Source organism: Anoplolepis gracilipes, chromosome 15, assembly GCF_047496725.1.
Source record: "Anoplolepis gracilipes chromosome 15, ASM4749672v1, whole genome shotgun sequence".
NCBI lineage: Eukaryota > Metazoa > Arthropoda > Insecta > Hymenoptera > Formicidae > Anoplolepis > Anoplolepis gracilipes.
In genome coordinates, this window is record NC_132984.1 from 1,572,555 (window position 1) to 1,591,259 (window position 18,705).

At 37.0% G+C, this 18,705-nt stretch overlaps 2 protein-coding genes across 6 annotated transcripts in view; both read left to right on the forward strand.

The window, feature by feature from the left end:
• Positions 1-11,236, forward strand: part of Axud1 (AXIN1 up-regulated 1) — a 33,854-nt gene extending 22,618 nt beyond the window's left edge. For all 3 annotated transcript variants that reach the window (XM_072907345.1, XM_072907344.1, XM_072907346.1), the window contains exons 2-5: positions 336-2,289; positions 4,269-4,519; positions 5,629-6,051; positions 6,659-11,236. In XM_072907345.1, coding sequence (XP_072763446.1) covers positions 336-2,289; positions 4,269-4,519; positions 5,629-6,051; positions 6,659-7,951 — 3,921 coding nt within the window. In that variant the 3' untranslated portion in view covers positions 7,952-11,236. The remainder of the gene's footprint in view (positions 1-335; positions 2,290-4,268; positions 4,520-5,628; positions 6,052-6,658) is intronic.
• A 590-nt stretch (positions 11,237-11,826) lies between these two features.
• Positions 11,827-18,705, forward strand: part of Rgl (Ral guanine nucleotide dissociation stimulator-like) — a 30,410-nt gene continuing 23,531 nt past the window's right edge. For 2 of the 3 annotated variants that reach the window (XM_072907367.1, XM_072907369.1), the window contains exons 1-2: positions 11,827-12,182; positions 12,606-14,246. Coding sequence is in view for 1 of the 3 variants with exons in the window: in XM_072907369.1 (XP_072763470.1) it covers positions 14,217-14,246 (30 nt within the window). In the remaining 2 variants the exon portion in view is untranslated. Of the gene's footprint in view, positions 12,183-12,448; positions 14,247-18,705 lie in introns of those variants that run through there. The other variant, XM_072907368.1, reaches the window with a different exon arrangement.

The following is an 18,705-nucleotide window of genomic DNA, read 5'->3' on the forward strand; positions in this document are numbered from 1 at the left end:
AGTAGAAATAATAATAATTTTTTTAAATTACATATAATGTATAAATATATATAAAAAGTTAAATTAGATTATTATTATTTTGCTTTTTATCATTTGATATTTACAGATTTTTACATTTTTATTTTATAAACCTTAGTAACCTTTTGATATTTATATGTGATAGGCCACTGCTATTTGTTTGAGGATTTAATTATCTTGGAGAGAAAGAGAGGGAGAGAGAGAGAGAGAGAGAGAGAGAGAGAGAGAAAGGGCTCTTTTTTTAAAGGAGATTATTCGTTACTTTTTCGTCGAAAAATGAACCCTTATAATTCTTGATTTAAACTTTTTATTTGCAGATGGAAGAGATACCCGAGATGGAATCGCCTTCGGCCCATCAGGACTGCCTCGTTGAGGCCCAAGAGGATTCCACCTCAGTGGAGCCTGAAGCGGAAAGCGTATCATCTTCAAGCAAGACGATGACGACAGCTACGACGCCAGCAGCAGAAGCTGAGGACGACGCGCGTGATTCTCGTGAAGATTCGGTGTGCGAGAGATTGAACAAAGGATCGGAAAACCAAGAGAAGCAATTGAGTGATTATCCTTGCCTCCAGAATTTGGAGGGAGAGAGAGACATGGACCTAAAGTTGGAAAAAGAAACTGACGAAAATGGGAAAAATTTAGACATTGATTTTGACGTGGAATCGATGAAAGAGTCTCTACAAGAGCCCGAAGAATCTTCGAAGATACCTGATTCTCAGAATTGGAACGTCGAGGACGAGGAGGATAAAATCGAAAAGAAGAGATCGACCGGGAGCGACTTTCTGCCGATCGGCGCGGAGATCAGGAGGGTTGGGGTCGAGATCTCAGAGGAGGAGGCGACCCAAATGAGAAACGACGTCAGAAGATTGTCGCCAGTATTAGTGAGTTTACGGGAGAGAACCTTGGGCGAGGTTTTCCTGTCTTCCCAGTCCTGTCTCTTCGGTGATGAGGTTGACAGCAAAACAGCGTCGCGGAGTAATAATGACATTTCGCAAGAATCATTTGTGAATAACGATTCCAGAAGTCAGAATGTCGATGAAAGCGGAAAGCGCGATGTCGACGAGGAGGAAACGGTCATCAAGATCGGCGCAGGTCTTCCAGAATGCGCAAACGAAAATCATGAAGAGGAAACGCTCGACGTCGACATAGCTTCTTCGGTTCCCTCTAGGTTCGATAATTCAGATGGAATGAATCAGGACGACATCAAGAACTCAGACGTGAATATTGCGAATACCAAGAGCCCATCCTGCACGCCGACCAAGCAAGAAGCGACGTCGAATCCTGCAGCGTCGAGTCCCATCTGTCGACGTTTATCAGTGGTGTTGAATCGCCTCGAGGAAGAAGACACGAAAAACGACAAAATGACAGATGAAAATGCCGATGAGAACATCTGTAACATCGAGGAAGGTCCTCCGTATTCTAAAAGAAAAAGAAATTCCGTCGAAGAAGAGTGCGATTCTTCCTCGGAGATATCGAAAGTCAAGGAGAGAAGCCCGAAGAAGCAACGGTGGCAAAATAATTCCTCCCCGATGACGAGGTCGAAAAAGCGACCTGACGAACTGGCAGAAGGTAGTCAAAGTCCAGATAGCAATCTGATACTGAAAAAGTGCAAAGTGGTGCTGGAGCGGATGAGGAACGAGATGGAACAATCTCAAGAGGAAGAATCCCACGTCGAGGAACTCGAAACGTTGAAAAGATCCGATAGAGAGGAACTTGCGCCCGTGGCGGTGATTGGCAAGCTGGAGGAAGATGAGGAGGTGGTACTGGCGAGCTCATCGCCCTTGGGCGAGGATAGACGCGCGTTTAACGGATTGGACTCGTTGGAGACGACGCCGAGCTCGTCGGACGAAGGAGAGACGACGCCGGAAGAAACATTGGTCGACGTCGGCGCCGAGGGTGTCGACACCGAAACGGAAACTGAGACCGGCTCCGACAGCTCGGAGGTGTCGCCCATGACAAACATTCGGGACGTCGACATGGCGCCCGATCAGTTGCCCTGCTCCGAGGAAGGGCCGCTATGTTGCGTGGAGGCGATGGCGCCGATCATGACGAGACTGGAGGCCGAACGACCGGAAGCCTATACGGAGGACTCTGCCGAGAGTCTGACATTGGCCACCGGTGCCAGAGACGAAGTCAGATCCGATGGGAGCGATTCTGGTCTAGGGAATGAGATTTCTGGTGATCCTGGGCCGGCACCCGCACCGGAAAGCGACTCGGAGACCTCTTTTCTTGACAGACTGCCGGATGATATCCTCTCTGACAAGGAGAAAGGTAAGAAATGTTTCTTCAAACATCTCTCTTTTGTTCGAATTTTTCATTTAATTTCAATAAATATATTTCAAATTTAATTATAATATAATAAAATTTAAATAACAAATTATTTGTTCTCTTCTGATTTCAATTTAATGAAAATTGCCAAGAATAATTCATGACAAATGTGAACTAATTATTTAGATAACAAATTGGATATTATTATAAAAATACAAATATATAAATTGAAAATTATTATATCGTCATTCTCTCATTAATTTTCAAACACTCTAAAAATTATTCAATTTTTATTATACATATATCCTTTTATTCTTTACTTTTTAAATTCGTTAATTAAGAGATGTTGTATATCAGATTTCGTTCTGCGTTTAATTTTAAAAGTATTATTCATTCTATTTTATTTATTTAGCGTACCTGTTATTCCGTATGTATGAATAATGTTTTATTATTTATTCTTTTTTTCAAAAGACTCTCTACTCTGTTTTACTCTATAATTATATTTAATTTTTAAACTGTTAACCAAAATTTTTCTTTATTCAATGTTTGCATGGTTATTCGCACGAAAAGAATGTTTTATTATTTATCCTTTCTCTTAATAATTATTAATGAAAGTGATACAACATGATTATTCTCATATTGTTAGTACACGATTATTTAATCATCATTTAATTTAAACAAGTTGAAAAGGTCATTATTAGATTGAAAATTTCGGAAAAAATCATTCTAAAAATTAAACCGTTTAAAAAAATCTTTCGAAAGCTTTTACGCTTGCAAAAGTATTAAATGTAACAAGAGAAACTTTTTGCTAGTCTAATCTCACAGTTGCGCCGGTCGAAGATATCCAGCGAGCGAGCGAGGAGCGCAACTCGATAAATCTTGCATCGATTGTCAACACACGACACACCGGGTGTTCCAAAAGCAACGAAATAAAATGTGAATTAATAAAAAAATTGGTGAATTTTCTTCTGTCAAAAATGCCAATTAATCGATTTATCTATAATTTTAAGTCTCAAATTAATATTTTTTTTACAATTTACTATATATAGATTTATTTTTTTGCTAAGGCGGCACCCGCAGTTGCGGGTAAAAAAAGCTATTTTGGGGAATTTTTTCTGTCGAAACGATTGTGTCACTTATTCTGAAATTTCTACGCGGTATCAAACAACATTAAAACTACATTTCAGAATTTTTTTGTGAAAGAATGTCCCATAGTGTCCAAGTAACGAGTAATCTCCGAAAGGCACTTTTAAAAAAATTTTTTACCGCATTCCTTTGCGGTGATCATTCCAGCTCCAAATAGGGTTATCTAAAATGAACAAACCAAAGAAATTTAGTTAGTATATTAGTTTATCTTGTGCTTAATCAAAGCTTTTTTGAATATTCAAAAAACTCTCCATTTTATAGACATTGATAGAACGATTTTTTCGGGATCAAAAAAATAATCGTTCGAATTTTGACTTTGGACCTCCGTCATTTTGTAAAAGATATGAATTTTCAAAAAAGCTTCGATTAAGCACTAGATAAACTAATATACTAATATAAATTAAATTTCTTTGATTTGTTCATATCACTGCAAACAAACTTTTTTTTAGAAGTGCCTCTCGGAGATTGCTCACTACTTGGACACTATGAGCCATTCTTCCACGAAAAAATTCTGAATTATAGTTTTAATGTTGTTTGATACCGCGTAGAAATTTCAGAATAAGTGACACAATAGTTTCGACGGAAAAAATTCCCTAAAAAAAAAGCTTTTCTCTTCCGATTCGCAACTGCCCCCTTAATAAATAAAAATATTATTGACGTCTTGAAGAAAGTTTTGACAAGAGTTTTGTTTTTAAAATTTTATACGGTATTATCGTAGACAGGATAATTACAATATTTTAATTTCTCTTAAGGAATATAGTGCAAAAATCATGTTGGCGACTGTGAGACAGAATTCCCTATACATGCCATTTTTCACGACGATATGTTTCTCTCAGGCGTTAATCAACTAGATGGCTTCGCGCCGTCTTCGGGTACGCCTGAGACTCCGGGCCAGGCGCCCCTGACAAGTTTCCGGACACTTCCGGCCAAGAGCAATTTGAAGCGCAGGCTGACCGACTGCATGGAGGGCGACGAGTCGCGAAGCAACCCCGATGAGCCCGTGAAAAAGAAGCGTAACATCCAGTTCGATGCAGTAACCGTTTATTACTTCCCCAGGACACAGGGCTTCACCTGTGTACCTTCCCAGGTGAGTCCTAAAACTGTTTCTCTTTTTTATTTAACTTTTAAGTAGCAATTTTATGTCCTCTTTTTATATCTCTATTTCAAATGTCTTGTTATATTTTTAATTGATTTACTAAACGTTCTAAATCTTTTGTATTTTTATACTAGTGCTCTGATAGAATAAAAAATCCTTGTTTATGTGTTTATTTTCAGCCTTGTTCTCTTTGTAATCGTATGCTTTGTGTATATATTGCCGGCTGTATTTTTCATGTTCAAGTTTCAGCGGGGATAATCTCCAACACATACTGTAATACATTGCTAGTTATTTATTCATTTCTTTTTATTTATTTATTTTTGACTTATCTTTTCCCTTGGTACATGAATATCTAATTAACAACTAAATAAATATCCCTATTTAATAAAAAAAGAAATTTCTTGATTAATTACACTACCGTACAAATATGAAAGTTTTATTTACATTCGGGAAATAAATAACAAATGCTTAAGTTTTTTAATAAGAAAACACACATAATAGTATTTGGAAATTTTGGGATACGGAAATGTTGGCCGTCAAATTTATATCATGTAAGAAAATTAATATCTCTTTTTTTCTTTAAATCGCTTTCACGCAAACCATCTCTTCTTTGGATTTCTCCCTTCTTTATCTCTAACATCACTTAAATAATACTATTTAATCATAACATGTGATAATGTTCGCCATTGAATTCGTAGCATTCACTCTCTTTTCTGTGCCATAACTTTACAATAAAATTTTACGGCATCGTGATATGATGTCTTTTATTGATTTCCGTCACATAAGAGGTTCCGTTAGCGGTGTACAAAAGTAAACAAACGAATTTTCTCATCGATATGACACAATGTCATGATACTATTCGTTTTATTGCTAATAGTATATTTATTTTTATTTATTATTACTTTTTTAGAAATATTAGTATTTTTTCCATTAAGATCGTGTCCTTTTACAATATGTGCGTTTATTATTATCCAAAGACAAAAAGATAAATCTCTTTAGAAAGACCTTTCCACAAAAAAAAGATAAAACCCACTCGCAAAGTATTATATAATACATAAAAAAAATATTTACCCCGATTCATCGATTTTTTTTCATTTCAGGGCGGCAGCACTCTGGGTATGAGCGCCACGCACACCCACGCCGAGAGGTTTTCGTTGTCGGAACACGCGGCTGAGCAGAGGCGAATCCATCGCGCGCATTTAGCGCAGCTGCGCTCGGAGCGCAACTGCGCGACCAGCTGCGTGACCGAGACGGCGTCGAGCTCGGAGGATCCTAGCGACGACACCGACGAGGAGCCCAGCGACACCGAGGAGCTGGACATCGACAGTTATTACTTCCTGCAACCGGTGCCGACGTGGCAGCGCCGGGTGATGCTGAGGAATGCCGGGGTGCGGAGGATAGATGCCGTCGAAAAGGACGAGTGTCGCGACATAAGGGCCAGCAGAGAGCACTGCGGATGCGGCTGCAAAGGATATTGCGATCCCGAAAGCTGCCCCTGCAGCAGGGCCAGCGTCAAGTGTCAAGTAAGTCGCGGGAAAGCAATTGGATATTCATATTTATTTTTTTATGCGATAATCATTCTCCATCTTCAATCATTTTACAAGGAAATTCCGTCGGATCTTTGTATAAGAAATTGTGATTTTGAGTGGATGTGAAGTGAAAAATTAAAGAGAGTATCTGACCTACTTTCTTCGAAACTCCAGAGGAGTGTAGATTTAATTTTCCTTGCGTTGAGATTAATATTTTATGTGTAATTTGGATTTAATCTTTTCAAGTTCTTATAAGAAACCACTGACTCCTCTAGTGATTTTAATCTTTCATCGCTAATTATTTATTAACACAGTCAGCTCAGATTAGTTTTACTGGCAATAAAAAAGCTGAAGATTAATAGATTAAATTGAAATTTTTTTCTCGGTATAAAAATTAACAGACGACATTATTTAAAAGAGCTTAAAAGTAAATTAAAAATAATCAAAGAATAAAAGATTTATTTATACCTAAAAAAAAGTTTTAAAATTATTATAAAAAGAAAAAAAGCATAGAAACAAAGAATTCATCTTGACGATTGTGCGATTTATTTATTGAGCCTTCTTAAGTAATGCACAATTTTTCACGAAATTTGACTTTTAGGTGGACCGACCGGGTTTCCCTTGCGGCTGTACGCGAGACGGTTGCGCGAACAGCTCTGGCAGAATCGAATTTAATCCGGTGCGTGTGCGAACGCACTTTATTCACACGCTAATGCGACTTGAGCTGGAGAAGAAGCAGCGCGAGGAGGAAGGCAACGGCGAGCACACGGATCAGCTTGCGGACAATCAGAGACAAAGGGGTAATACCGGTTCCCTCAGAGACATCGATTCCCTAGGGATAGAGATCGCCGGCAGGAGCGACGCGTGCGCGATTCCGGGTCCCGGGGGTGGTGGCGGATTCACGACCTTGCACTACGAGACGGGTCACGAGGGCGGCGTGGTGACGGCAGCCTGTCAGCCGGAAGTGCCCGGCACGAGGGAGGATAGCTTAGACCTGTACGCGATTAGAGACGATTGTTACGCCAGCGAGGACACGGTGGACGGCAGCCAATCGGTCGCGGTGCAGCGGAAGCTGCATCCGGAATTCGGCCAGGCCTTCCAGAGTTTCTCGAGCGGCGCGCAAAATGGCGGCGGAGGCGGCGCCGGAAGTGCCGGCATGAGCTTCCAACAGTCCTCGTATCAGGATTACGTGAGCTCGCCGTACGCCAATCTGCCGTCCACGTCGCGAGTCTCGCAATTCCAGCCGCCGCCGCCGCCGCAATTCCAATCCTCGCCCAATCCGGCCACGTTCGCGCATTACGGGCCCTACGCCGGCACCCAGGACGCCGCGAACGCCGCTCTTCAGGGTAATTGCACCGCGCAGCTCCATCAAGTGCCGGCACCACCGCCACCGGGTCAACAGCAGCAGCAGCAACAGCAGCAGCAGCAACAGCAGCAGCAGCAGCAGCAGCAGCAGCAGCAGCAGCAACAGCAACAACAACAACAACAACAACAGCAGCAGCAGCAGCAGCAGCAGCAACACTCGTCTTACGACGCGACGGTATTCGCGCAGGACGAAGCTGCCAATACGGCGCAGTACACGAATCTCACTAATTCGGTACAGCCGATGAACGCGACGACGGTGGTGCAGCAGATGCAGGGCAAGCTCGAGCCGTTCTCGGAGCTGCTAAGTGGCAGGTACTCGTACTACGGCGAGATGCACGAACCGCAGCAGCATCACGGTACTTATAGCGCTCACGGTAACCACGGAGGTGCAGCCGGCAAGATCGCGGAGATGGTCGTCGAACCCTGTCAGGTCGCCGGCGAGCAACAGTCCGAGAGCACGTCCGAGGATTGCGACGAGAACTTTGGCGAGATTATCAAAAAGTCTATGGTCGAGACTGTGTCCGCTTAAGATGGAGAAATGCTCTTTCTCGCGCGGAACCAGATCCATTTGAATTATAATGCGAATTACGCACCGGAAGTACGTAAAGAACTTTTTAGCGCTCGACAGAGTTTTATTTTCTTCGAGCCCTTTGTTCAGAAAGGAATTATCCGAATAACGGAGTTCGATAAGTATACTCCGGTACACCCCGACACACCCCGGGAGGGTCCAATCCGCCCGATTCCTTTGAAAGTTCAAGTCCTTGTCTAAGTTGGCGAAAAAAAAAAAAAAACGAAAACTTGGAGGACGATTTAAGCGGAGGGGGATTTTCGGAATTTATTAACGATTGCCCTCCGTGAGGAATAGAAAGGGGCCATAGAATCAGACTGACGAGGGGTTCCGAAAGGAAATCATTAGAGAATTTTGCGGCTACGACGTGTGCGTCCGCCCGGGATGGAGAGACTCGTAACCTCGTCATCGTCGACATCCTCGTCGATCTACAGATTCCGAGATATCGGCTGAACCGCTTGACTTCGCAAACTAAAGAGACTTTTACGATTTTTATTGCAATCGAGAATTGATCTTTTTTTTTTTTTTTTGCGGTAAAAGTTATAGAAATGTTTACAGATTGTGAAATTAAGTGATTCATATCAGGTATAGGTCGACGACGACGTGATCGAACGAGACGACGAAAATCTGAGCTCGAACAAGATTTCGAGAGATAATTTTTCGAGCTTCGAGTTCTCGTCGAGAATCTTCAAGAGTGATCCGTAAGCAATGATGGGAAAAGATTTCAACGAGGTTGTGACCAAGAAATAACATGGGATCAGCTTATAGGTTGCAGTTTATAATATCTAACTTTAATACTTTAAGCGTAGGACCGGAAGCGGGTCTTTTTAAACTAGCCTCGAATCAAGGACTGCGATTAATATCTGTCTAGAGCGAATCTGCTAGCTCTAATTCGAAAGAACCATTCTGGAATGTAGTTAAATTTTAATATTTAAATCATTTATTCGATCGTATTTTATATAGGAGGTTTAATATTTTTAATATAATATTTTTTAATTATATACAATTAATTCAATATTTTTATATATTAAAATTTATATTATAATATGCTTATATAAATATTTATATGTAGAAAAAAAAATATCTGTATAATTTATTCAATATATTTTATAAAACAAAATTTATCAAATAAAACTTTGATTAGATTAAGAAATTTAGTGTAGATTAATTATTCTCAATTTCTTATATCCAAACTATATATTAGCCTTGACAAATATTGTAAAAACTAAAATTCTGGAGTGTGGTATATCTCTTGTCGAAAACAACATTCCAGAATAAAAACTGCGGATCTTTCAATTCGTTAGAGCAGCAAAACGTATCGTTCTAGAGAGATATTTCGAGACGTAAACGTGACAAACAGCGTTTGGCTGAGATCGCCTCTCAAAAACGGCGAACAACAAAGTAAAAACGAAAAAAAAAAAAAAAAAACAAAAGCACACGTATATACATGATATATTCGTAGACGAGCGTGAATCGTGAGCGATTGTGATACTTGTGCATATGAAGAAAAAAAGAAAATATAAAGGCAAAAAAATGGTACACACACAGTAGTCCGCCATCAAGTTCGTAAATTCCGGTAACATAAATTATGCGAGACTTTTTTTACGCCGGTCAATGCAGAAACCGCGAATGGTGTTTTAATGATTATCTCGATTACAAAGCGCGGATTTTCGATTTTCTTTTCCCGCGAATATTCAACGTGAATGAACGCGCGAGAAAATCTGGAAAATATCAAACGCGTCGAGCGCCTGAAAAATATTTTTTTCGGATAAATGCATTTTTTACGCGCGCATGCGGTTTTCTTTATATTTATAATTAATATTATAATAATATTACACACATATATAATATATACAAAGAGAGACGGGGGATAGTATATATGAAGTATATAAAATAAAAATGTATATAATTGTTAACTCTTTATTTTTGTAAATTTTATTATTTCATCATCATGACTTAATCACCATGATTTAATCAAGAGTCTAAAAATTTGTTTGCTCTATGAATCAGAGCAAGTTAATTTTATATGCGTTGTCAATCTGTATCTAAAGAATTTTTCTATAATTACAATTGTAAAACTATACATACAGATTATGTAGTAATTATATTTGGCGCTCGATATATTTGAAATTTTTCATTTTAAATTGTTAATACACACATCACATGTACAATTGTAATTATTATTACAAGTGTATATGTAATATATATATATTAACATTTGTAATTAATTTTATGGTGCCTATGTGTAATTAAACTTTGATCACGCGATCTTTTCTCTATAAATAAAGAAGGCTTTTTCAAAAGTGTGAGCGAGTAAAATTTAACAAATATAACGATAAAGAAGAAGAAAAAGAAGGAAGAAAATTCGCGCTTGATAGCCTGGCTTCTCGCGAAGAAACCAACGCGTCGAAAGAGAAAAGCTCGCGAAGAGCACAACGCGACGTCACTACCATTATCACTACGCCGACTATTATCTTTTGCACGCCCATCATCCTCAATCAATTCAACCAATCAATCACCCCGTAGAAGATATTTCGAGAGAAACGGACCTCTCTTTAGCGCATCCCGGGACGTTGATCGCTGTGTCAACGATTAATTGAAGTACTATATATAATATATATATATATATATATATATATACATATATATATACATATATATATATATATATATATATATATATATATATATAAATATATATATATGCGATTGTAAACGATACGACGATAGTATTAAATTTATACACATTCACACATATACAAACGTATATACAGAGACGCGCATACAAAATATACGTACCCATATACACACACACAAACACACACACACACACACACACACATATACATATATTCGAAGCCGGACGTGTCAGCTTTCGCGAAACACTCTTTTTCTTCTTTTCTTCTTTGTTTTCTTTTTCCTTTTCGCTCCACAATCGCGCTGTCATACCTTACTGTGTTCATCATCGGTGATCGGTGCCTAATAAAATGAGCGAAAGGTAAAAATTGCTAAAGAATAAAATAGCGAAAAAAGAAGAAAAAGAGCGAGAGAGAGAGAGAGAGAGAGAGAGAGAGAGAGAAATAAGGGCGAAAGGGGCACAAGGGGCAAAGTGCGGGGGGTTTCGTACAAAATGTAAAAGAGATGACACGTCCGCGCGTATGGCATTGAAAAAAAAAAAAAAAGAATAAAACATATAAAAATTATACACGTATGTAAGTAACTTTTAGAGTATTTGAGTAAAAAAGAGGCATACATAGTTAATAGCGTTTTATTAAATGTTGTGAAAAACGTCTCTCATCTGTCTGTCGTCTAAATGTCTGTCGTTTAAGTGTTCTATTTTCATATTTCTTGTCGCGCGTTTAACATTGAAAGCTGCCGTTTCCAGACAAGCTATCTTTTCTCTTAGGAAAATTTGTGGATTAAAAAATTTAATTTAAAGACTAAAAAATTCTCTCTATTTAAAATCTTTAGACTTTAACGACGTAAGTTTTAAATTGAGCAGCCATCTTTAATGCTAAAAGTGTAACAAGAAAGCCTATGTGTCTTGCCGTCTTTTACTGACAGAAACCCCAACTTTTTTTTAAAAAGAAAGTTTCCTTCTTTCATCCATTCATCCCATCCATTCTCTTTTAAAATATTTATTAATAATTTTTCTAATATATGGTTTAGTTTTTATTTATTTTTAATAGTTAAATTATATATTGCATATTATCATATATTTTATAAAAAGAAATATTTGTTAATGCATATATTATTCTTTTAATATTTAATGCATATATTATTTTTTTAAATATTTAATCAATTTGAATTTATTATCATTATAATCAACTCGAAGAAAATTTTAGAAATCATTCATATAGAGAGAACGAATCAAATGCAAATTATAGAATATAAAATTCGTATGAGAAAGAAACAGGAGTAGAAAAAACTTTGATAGAAAAAGAATTTAAAGATCATCATGTAACAATGATACAAAATTTCGTGGTATATGTAAAGATTATATTCTTCTAATGAACGATTCCAAAAATGGAAAGGCTGTCATCAGCTCTATTCTCTTTAGAAATCAGTAACAAAAATGGCAAAACGATATAGCGATTCTAAACATGGCGCGTAAAGTCCCTCTCTCTTCGTGGCATCAACACAAACCTGAAGCCTTGAACAAACCTTCGGATATGACTAAACCGACGAGCTGGTAAGCCATCGCCATTTGCGATACAGTTAACATAAATTACACAAATATAAAAAGCAACTTTTTTATTGTTACTTAGAGTAATAATAAAGAAGAGATATTGTGAGTATTCATATAATTTTTATAAAAAAGCAAATTTTCGAAATTAGAAATTTGATTCATTTTTTCCAAGCATAAAGAATATTCCATTTTTATAAATATTATTAACTTATTCTGTCAAAAATTGTTACCTTCTCGCTGTTCTGTTTCCGACATCAAATAGGATTTTAATTATTCTCACAATCTTAATTATTTTATTAATTTTGCAACTTATAAGTCTATATTTTATTCAAATAAAATATTCGTTTAAATTAAAATCTTGCTCAGCTAAACAAAAATGTTTAGTTAAAAGAAAAGACTCAAAGTTTCTTTTTTTTTTAAACCTAGGCATCATCTTAGCTCTTAAGCGTCGGGCTTGGAGGTGCATCGATCCAGCGCTGAAAACACACTCTCCTCGAGTAAAACGAGGGGACCACCACCGTTACAACAAATGGCGGTACCGTCGTAACTTACCTCCTGCCCTCCCCCACCCTGCGTCTCGTCTGGTGGGAAAAAGTTCGTCACACACCTCCGGCACATCTCCGGCGTAACGACGGTTAATCATACAGTCGCACAGCGAGATCCGACTCGCGAGGGAACCTCGACTCCTTTCGGCTGGCGATTTTCCTGGCGCGTCGCGACTCGCGTGCCCCAGTCCCCCTTTGGTTTTTCTCTTTGCAAACTCAACCGTGGAGAGCCTGTGGGGCTTTCCCCCCCCCCCCTCTTGCCCCGGTCTGCGATCCCCCGTACCGTACCGTTGCGATCGTTCTCGGGGAACGGCACTCGTTGAAGAGGAAGAGAGAGAGAGAGACGTCGCCGCCTGTTCGTCCTCGCTTGCGCTTACGAGCGATCTGCCTCGATACAGCGATCATTCAACCAACGTATTTTCGAGTGAAATTCGGACCTCGAGGATTATTCGGTGTTGTGAAGTGAGTGAAGTTTCGAGGGAAAATTCGATATGTCAAGGAGAGAAGGAATAGGAGAGAGAGAGAAAGAAGAGCGACGACGTGCCCGAAGGTGTCGTTGACGTTTCATGTGTCAGTGTCCTCTCTTCGTCTCTCTCGCATTCGCGCTCGCAACGCTATTCTCCATCTCGTTCTCAAGCTCCAGCTTTCGTAGAGAGCTATCGAAGAAAGCATTTCGAGGAGGAAGACTCAAGTATCACGAAGATTTATTACGGAATGCAGTGCAAATTATATTCCTAAAATTCAACGAAACTATATAATCAATATTACAGTCCTAGTTATCCTTTTCTTCCCTGACATAGGATATCCCTATCCGCCCACTATAATCCTATATCCCTAGATCCCCCTGTATCTTTTTATCCAACTGCACAATCTCCACGTCTTTCTCTTTTCTAACACAATCAAAATCCACATATAAAGAATTACTCCATAATTGTTAATCGATCATCTCTCACCACACATCCTATACTTTTTTTCATTCTTATGTATAATATACCCGTTACATTGTCAATATTATTACCGCAGTTACTCCATTAAAATAATATTTTCATAATTCCTCTTTTCTATTTATTTCCCTCCCTTGAAATATCTCCACATTCCTCTATTCCTCTCGATATCTGTCATTTTTTTCTTCTCTTCATCATTTCTGCTCCGAAAAAATTTTCAAAGCCAACAACAATTTTTACAACAGTTCTTGGTTTGTTGACACTCTTTAAAAGACTTTAAAACAAGAAGAAGAAGAAGAAAAGTTATTCTTTTCAACATCATCCGGGTCGTGGCGCGATGCCGGATGACGGATTAGTAGACCAGGAGCGGCTGTCACTGGCGGAATCCCTCGGGAACCTTCCCGTCCGGGAGGCAGAGCTCGACGCAGAATGACGAGCTCGTGTTGCTGTTGCCGGAAGCGAAGCCGCGAAGAGGAGCGACGAGCAACCCGGCGACGAAGACGACGACGACGAGCGAGTTCGGAGTCCTCTAGTGCCAGCGGAGGGCTATGAGCGCTGACAATGGGGACGAATCCTTGGTAATTATCATACCTTTCTCTTTTCTTGTCACCGCACTCTCGTTCTATTCTCACGTTTAATGTCCTGTTTTCCAGACTTTTTGCATTATTTATCGCAGATATTTATGCTAAATTCTGTACAAGTCGAAAATATATATTGTAATACAAATCTATTTCATTTTATTTCTTCCTCTTCTATTTATTTTTTTCTTTTCGTTTTCACATTTGTTTGCCGTAATTATTATTTATAATGGTTCTTGTGTTTTCTTGATCGTGATCTTTTAAGATATGAAAATATATTCCAAGCCTATTCTGCTCCACTCACTCTCTTTCTCTCTCTTTCTGTTTCTCTTATTCCATCTCTCTTGCTATCGCATGGAAGGATTGCGGCTGGATTTGAAAGCCCGTTGCTGACGTAACGCGGTCACGAACCGTGGATTTTCGTGGCCGGAGGTGCGACGCCTCAAGACGCGATCGATAGAAACTACAGACTTTGAATTAGTTATCATTTCTTTCGGTACATTTGCTTACAATTTTATTAATAAAATTTACATACAGCTTTTTTAAATTTAGTAATTATAAACTTGCATGCACAAAAATTATTTACTTTAATGGAAAAATAATAACAATTATTATTCCTCTTTGCGTCCTTTAAAACAATTTTTTAATTACTTATAATTTTTTTTTTTTTATATTTCAAAAAAGATATAGTTTATTTTTTTTAAATACCACTCTGTTAAAAACCATGTTAGCAAAAAAAACATTCTAGAACTTTTGGTGTTTCAAAAATATTTATAAAACATTTTTAAAAAGCTAAAAATTCTAAAGTAAAACTTTTAAAACACAGAATTGATAAAAATGCTCTCTTGTAATATTTACACACTCTTCTCTGTAAATTTCCTTAAAAAATAATTACATAAGAAACTGCGAGTCAGGTTCAACTAATTAATAAATATAAATATAATAAATGGAAACTTTTTTTTAATATTTTCTAAATTCTTGATACAATTTATACGAATAATTGAAAATAAGGAAAACGGTTAGGTTGGTGAAGAATTTTAATCAATAAAAATTTCATCATTATAGTTTCGTAATTAAGTAGGCAGTTAAGCTAAACGAAGAATTTGACACTTGACTAGCTCCGCTGATCGATATCTACCTTCACTTCCGTCGTCGCTTTTCAACGACACTCGCCGAGCCTTTCTGCATCACACCTCGCACAACATTATCGCACAACTCGTATCTTTATTGCATCCGCCGACGCAGTTGCATAAAATGTCTTCTCATCCGTTTCGCGTTGCAACGTTTTGTAACTTTTCGCGCAATTTGTAGTCGAGATTGCGACAATTCCTAAATCACAATCCCAGTCACGTCGCACGACATTTTCCCTCCGTTTGTTATGGCGTTGCTCTTATCTTTACCTTAAATGTCAAGGTTCGCGAAGCTCAGCCGGATGGCTTCTCTATTGACGAAACACTTCCGCAAAACGATTCCGGTCGATACCCATAATGTCGTACTGAAAATTAAGAGTAATATATTACTCTTCTCGAGACAGCTTGACATTAGACCTTGACATGTCGCGCTTCCATAAATATCGACTTATCACGAATGCTTCGGCGCGCCCGTGAAACTTATCCGTAATGTGTATTCCATTTGCGTTTTACGACAGATGCCGATTCTGGATCAACGACGTCGTTTTGCCTCGTTATCGTCTCGGAAAGCGGAAAGCTGCGTAAATACCAGGTGCATTTCAGAATTTCCATCGATTGAGTGATTTCCTTTCAGCGCAAACGTTCACTTATACGGACTTATGTCAATTTTTAAGCGATTAAACACGAAGCAGTTTTTACGTAAATTGGGCCTTAAAAGTATAACATTATCTTTGAACGGTTTTACGTAAACTTTTTTCGTAAAATGAAAAATCGTGGAAAAATTCGACACCTAGATATTGATTAATACAATATAAAGATTTAAATACGTACATTAAATGTTTATAATTTTTTAACGTGTAATAATTGTTATATTATTATTATTATTATTTTATTATTTATTCTCTTAATCCTTGCCTTTCGGCTTAGGATGACTTTCAGCTTACTATGTTTTACGTATTTACATATAACCATTTCATATCTTGAATTCTATCAAATGTAATCCAAAATATATCCCATAAAATAAAATAAACTAGACTAAAATGGACCAAATAACTCTATAAAAATATAGAAAATATAATAAATATAATATATATATATATATATATATATATATAAACATCTAAATATAAATATATAAATATCTATATATACAAACATATACATACATAAACTATATAATTTATAATTTCTTGAAACAAAACCTGTCAATCTATTTTTATCCAGAATTTTAAGTTAAAATCAAAATCTAAATTAAAATTAGAAATTACAATTAAACTTAGATTAAATTTAAAATCAAAATCAAAATCAAAATTAAAATTAAAATTAAAATTAAAATTAAAATTAATATCACATTTAAAAGTAAAATTAAAATGTAATAATTATTATAATCACTATAATTCTCAAAATTTATTAACGATGTATTGCTAATTCTAAAATAAGAAATTAATTGTAATCAAAATAGATTTTGAATTGCGTTTTTAACGATAACCTAACCCAAGATGTGATTATATGTATAATATAGTCTAATATATCCTTTAAACGCTTCATTTCATTCCTACAAAATAGATAAATTTTTCACTTTTCGAAAATGTTTCGGAAAAGTGGTGTTCCAATTTGAAAATCACACGACAGGCCGGTTCATCCCCTCCGACAAACAGCGTTTTGCGCTCCGCAAGACGTTTACGGGAATGCAAAGTAATACGTGTCAAGTTTAACGAGGCGCGTCGCGGAATGTAACCAGAAGGCAAAGGAAAATGTGCAGGAAAAATTAAGGTCGAATCATATATGGTTCTGGAAAAGAACTTGACATTCCTCCGCGAATTGTCTCGCGTGAATTTTTTCGAGAAACGGATATAATATAACATATTTGTTTGACGACTTGATTAAAAGTGTTTAATTAAACGTGTTTGTATTTATAATTTTTTATATCAGAGATTATGTGCAGTCATATCCAAAAGTATTAGGTATTTTTCATTTTTTTTCTTACTTCTTAGTTAGTATATAAACACCGAAAAATATTTAAAAAAATTTTTTTAATTTATTAAACTATCGATAGCATTTTAAATTTTCTTACAATGACTTTTCGCCGAGTATCGACAACTTTTCTGAAAAATATAGGTTCAGTTTTAAAGTTTAATTCGGCCAAAAGAAATCGTAAGAACGTTTTAAGAAATGCATTTTCAAGCTTTAATTTGCTATCGATGTTTTTTAAAATTTTTTTTCAGTACTTTTTAAATAAGAAAAAAAATTAAGAGTACCTAATACTTGGACATGACTGTAATATATTATATTTTATGATATCTGAAAAAAATTTTATCAAATGTAGCGAAAAAATAGAGCAATATACAATGTTGGAAATATTCTCACGTACACGCCAGAGATACGGAGGTTTTAGAATGCAAGACTCTGAAAATTATGTTATAATTTTGAATAAAAAAAAAAAAATTTAATCCGCTAGTTTGATAAAACTCTATCGTTTATCGCGTGTTACACTTTTGCAGAGAAACCGCGATGACGCATGCCGCGCGATATCGGGGTACTTTCGCGATTCCGACATGCGAAAAGAATCGCGATGTATAGAGATGGAAGGGAGCGTGAGTCGCAGAAAGGAAAAGAGATTCCTCCCGTTTCGTGGCGCGAATTCAGAATGGATATCCGCCTTTCTCACGACGAGACGACGTGAGAAGATCGATTCGAGCGAGTATATAACTGGGACGTACACACATTTCTTTTACACCTTGTATCTTATCTCCAATTGGAGCAATCATTCTATTCGCGCCGAGATATATGTATTTCAAACTCAACGTGTCGGAGAAATGTCTTGTACTTAACTGAGATTGCCGAAGCGAGATCAACCGAATGAAACATAAAGGAGAATCCCCTTTACAGTCGCCTCGATAGAAAACTTAGCCCCGATCGGAGTATTAGGTCCACTTAAAGCGATTAACACGTTTTTCACATCTAAAGAAGGCCAAGTGATCCTCAATGATCGTGACAATTATTAGATGACTCAAGCTTCTCTTTTTGCTCGACTAATTTCATTTTAGACTTTACTTAAATTGGAGCTGGAAACCGGTTAGATAATTGATATTATTTTGCTTTAGATGTATCTATGTTTATTAAAAATGTATATATTATATAATTAGTTATGTAATTATAATTACAAAGAGAGAGAGAGAGAGAGAGAGAGAGAGAGAGAGAGATATTTTTATTTATATAACAGTATTATAAAAACAATATTTAAAAGTATATTTATATTTATATTTATTCTTAATTATAATTATGTATAATTCATATAATTCCTATTATAATTAAATGTATTGCATGTA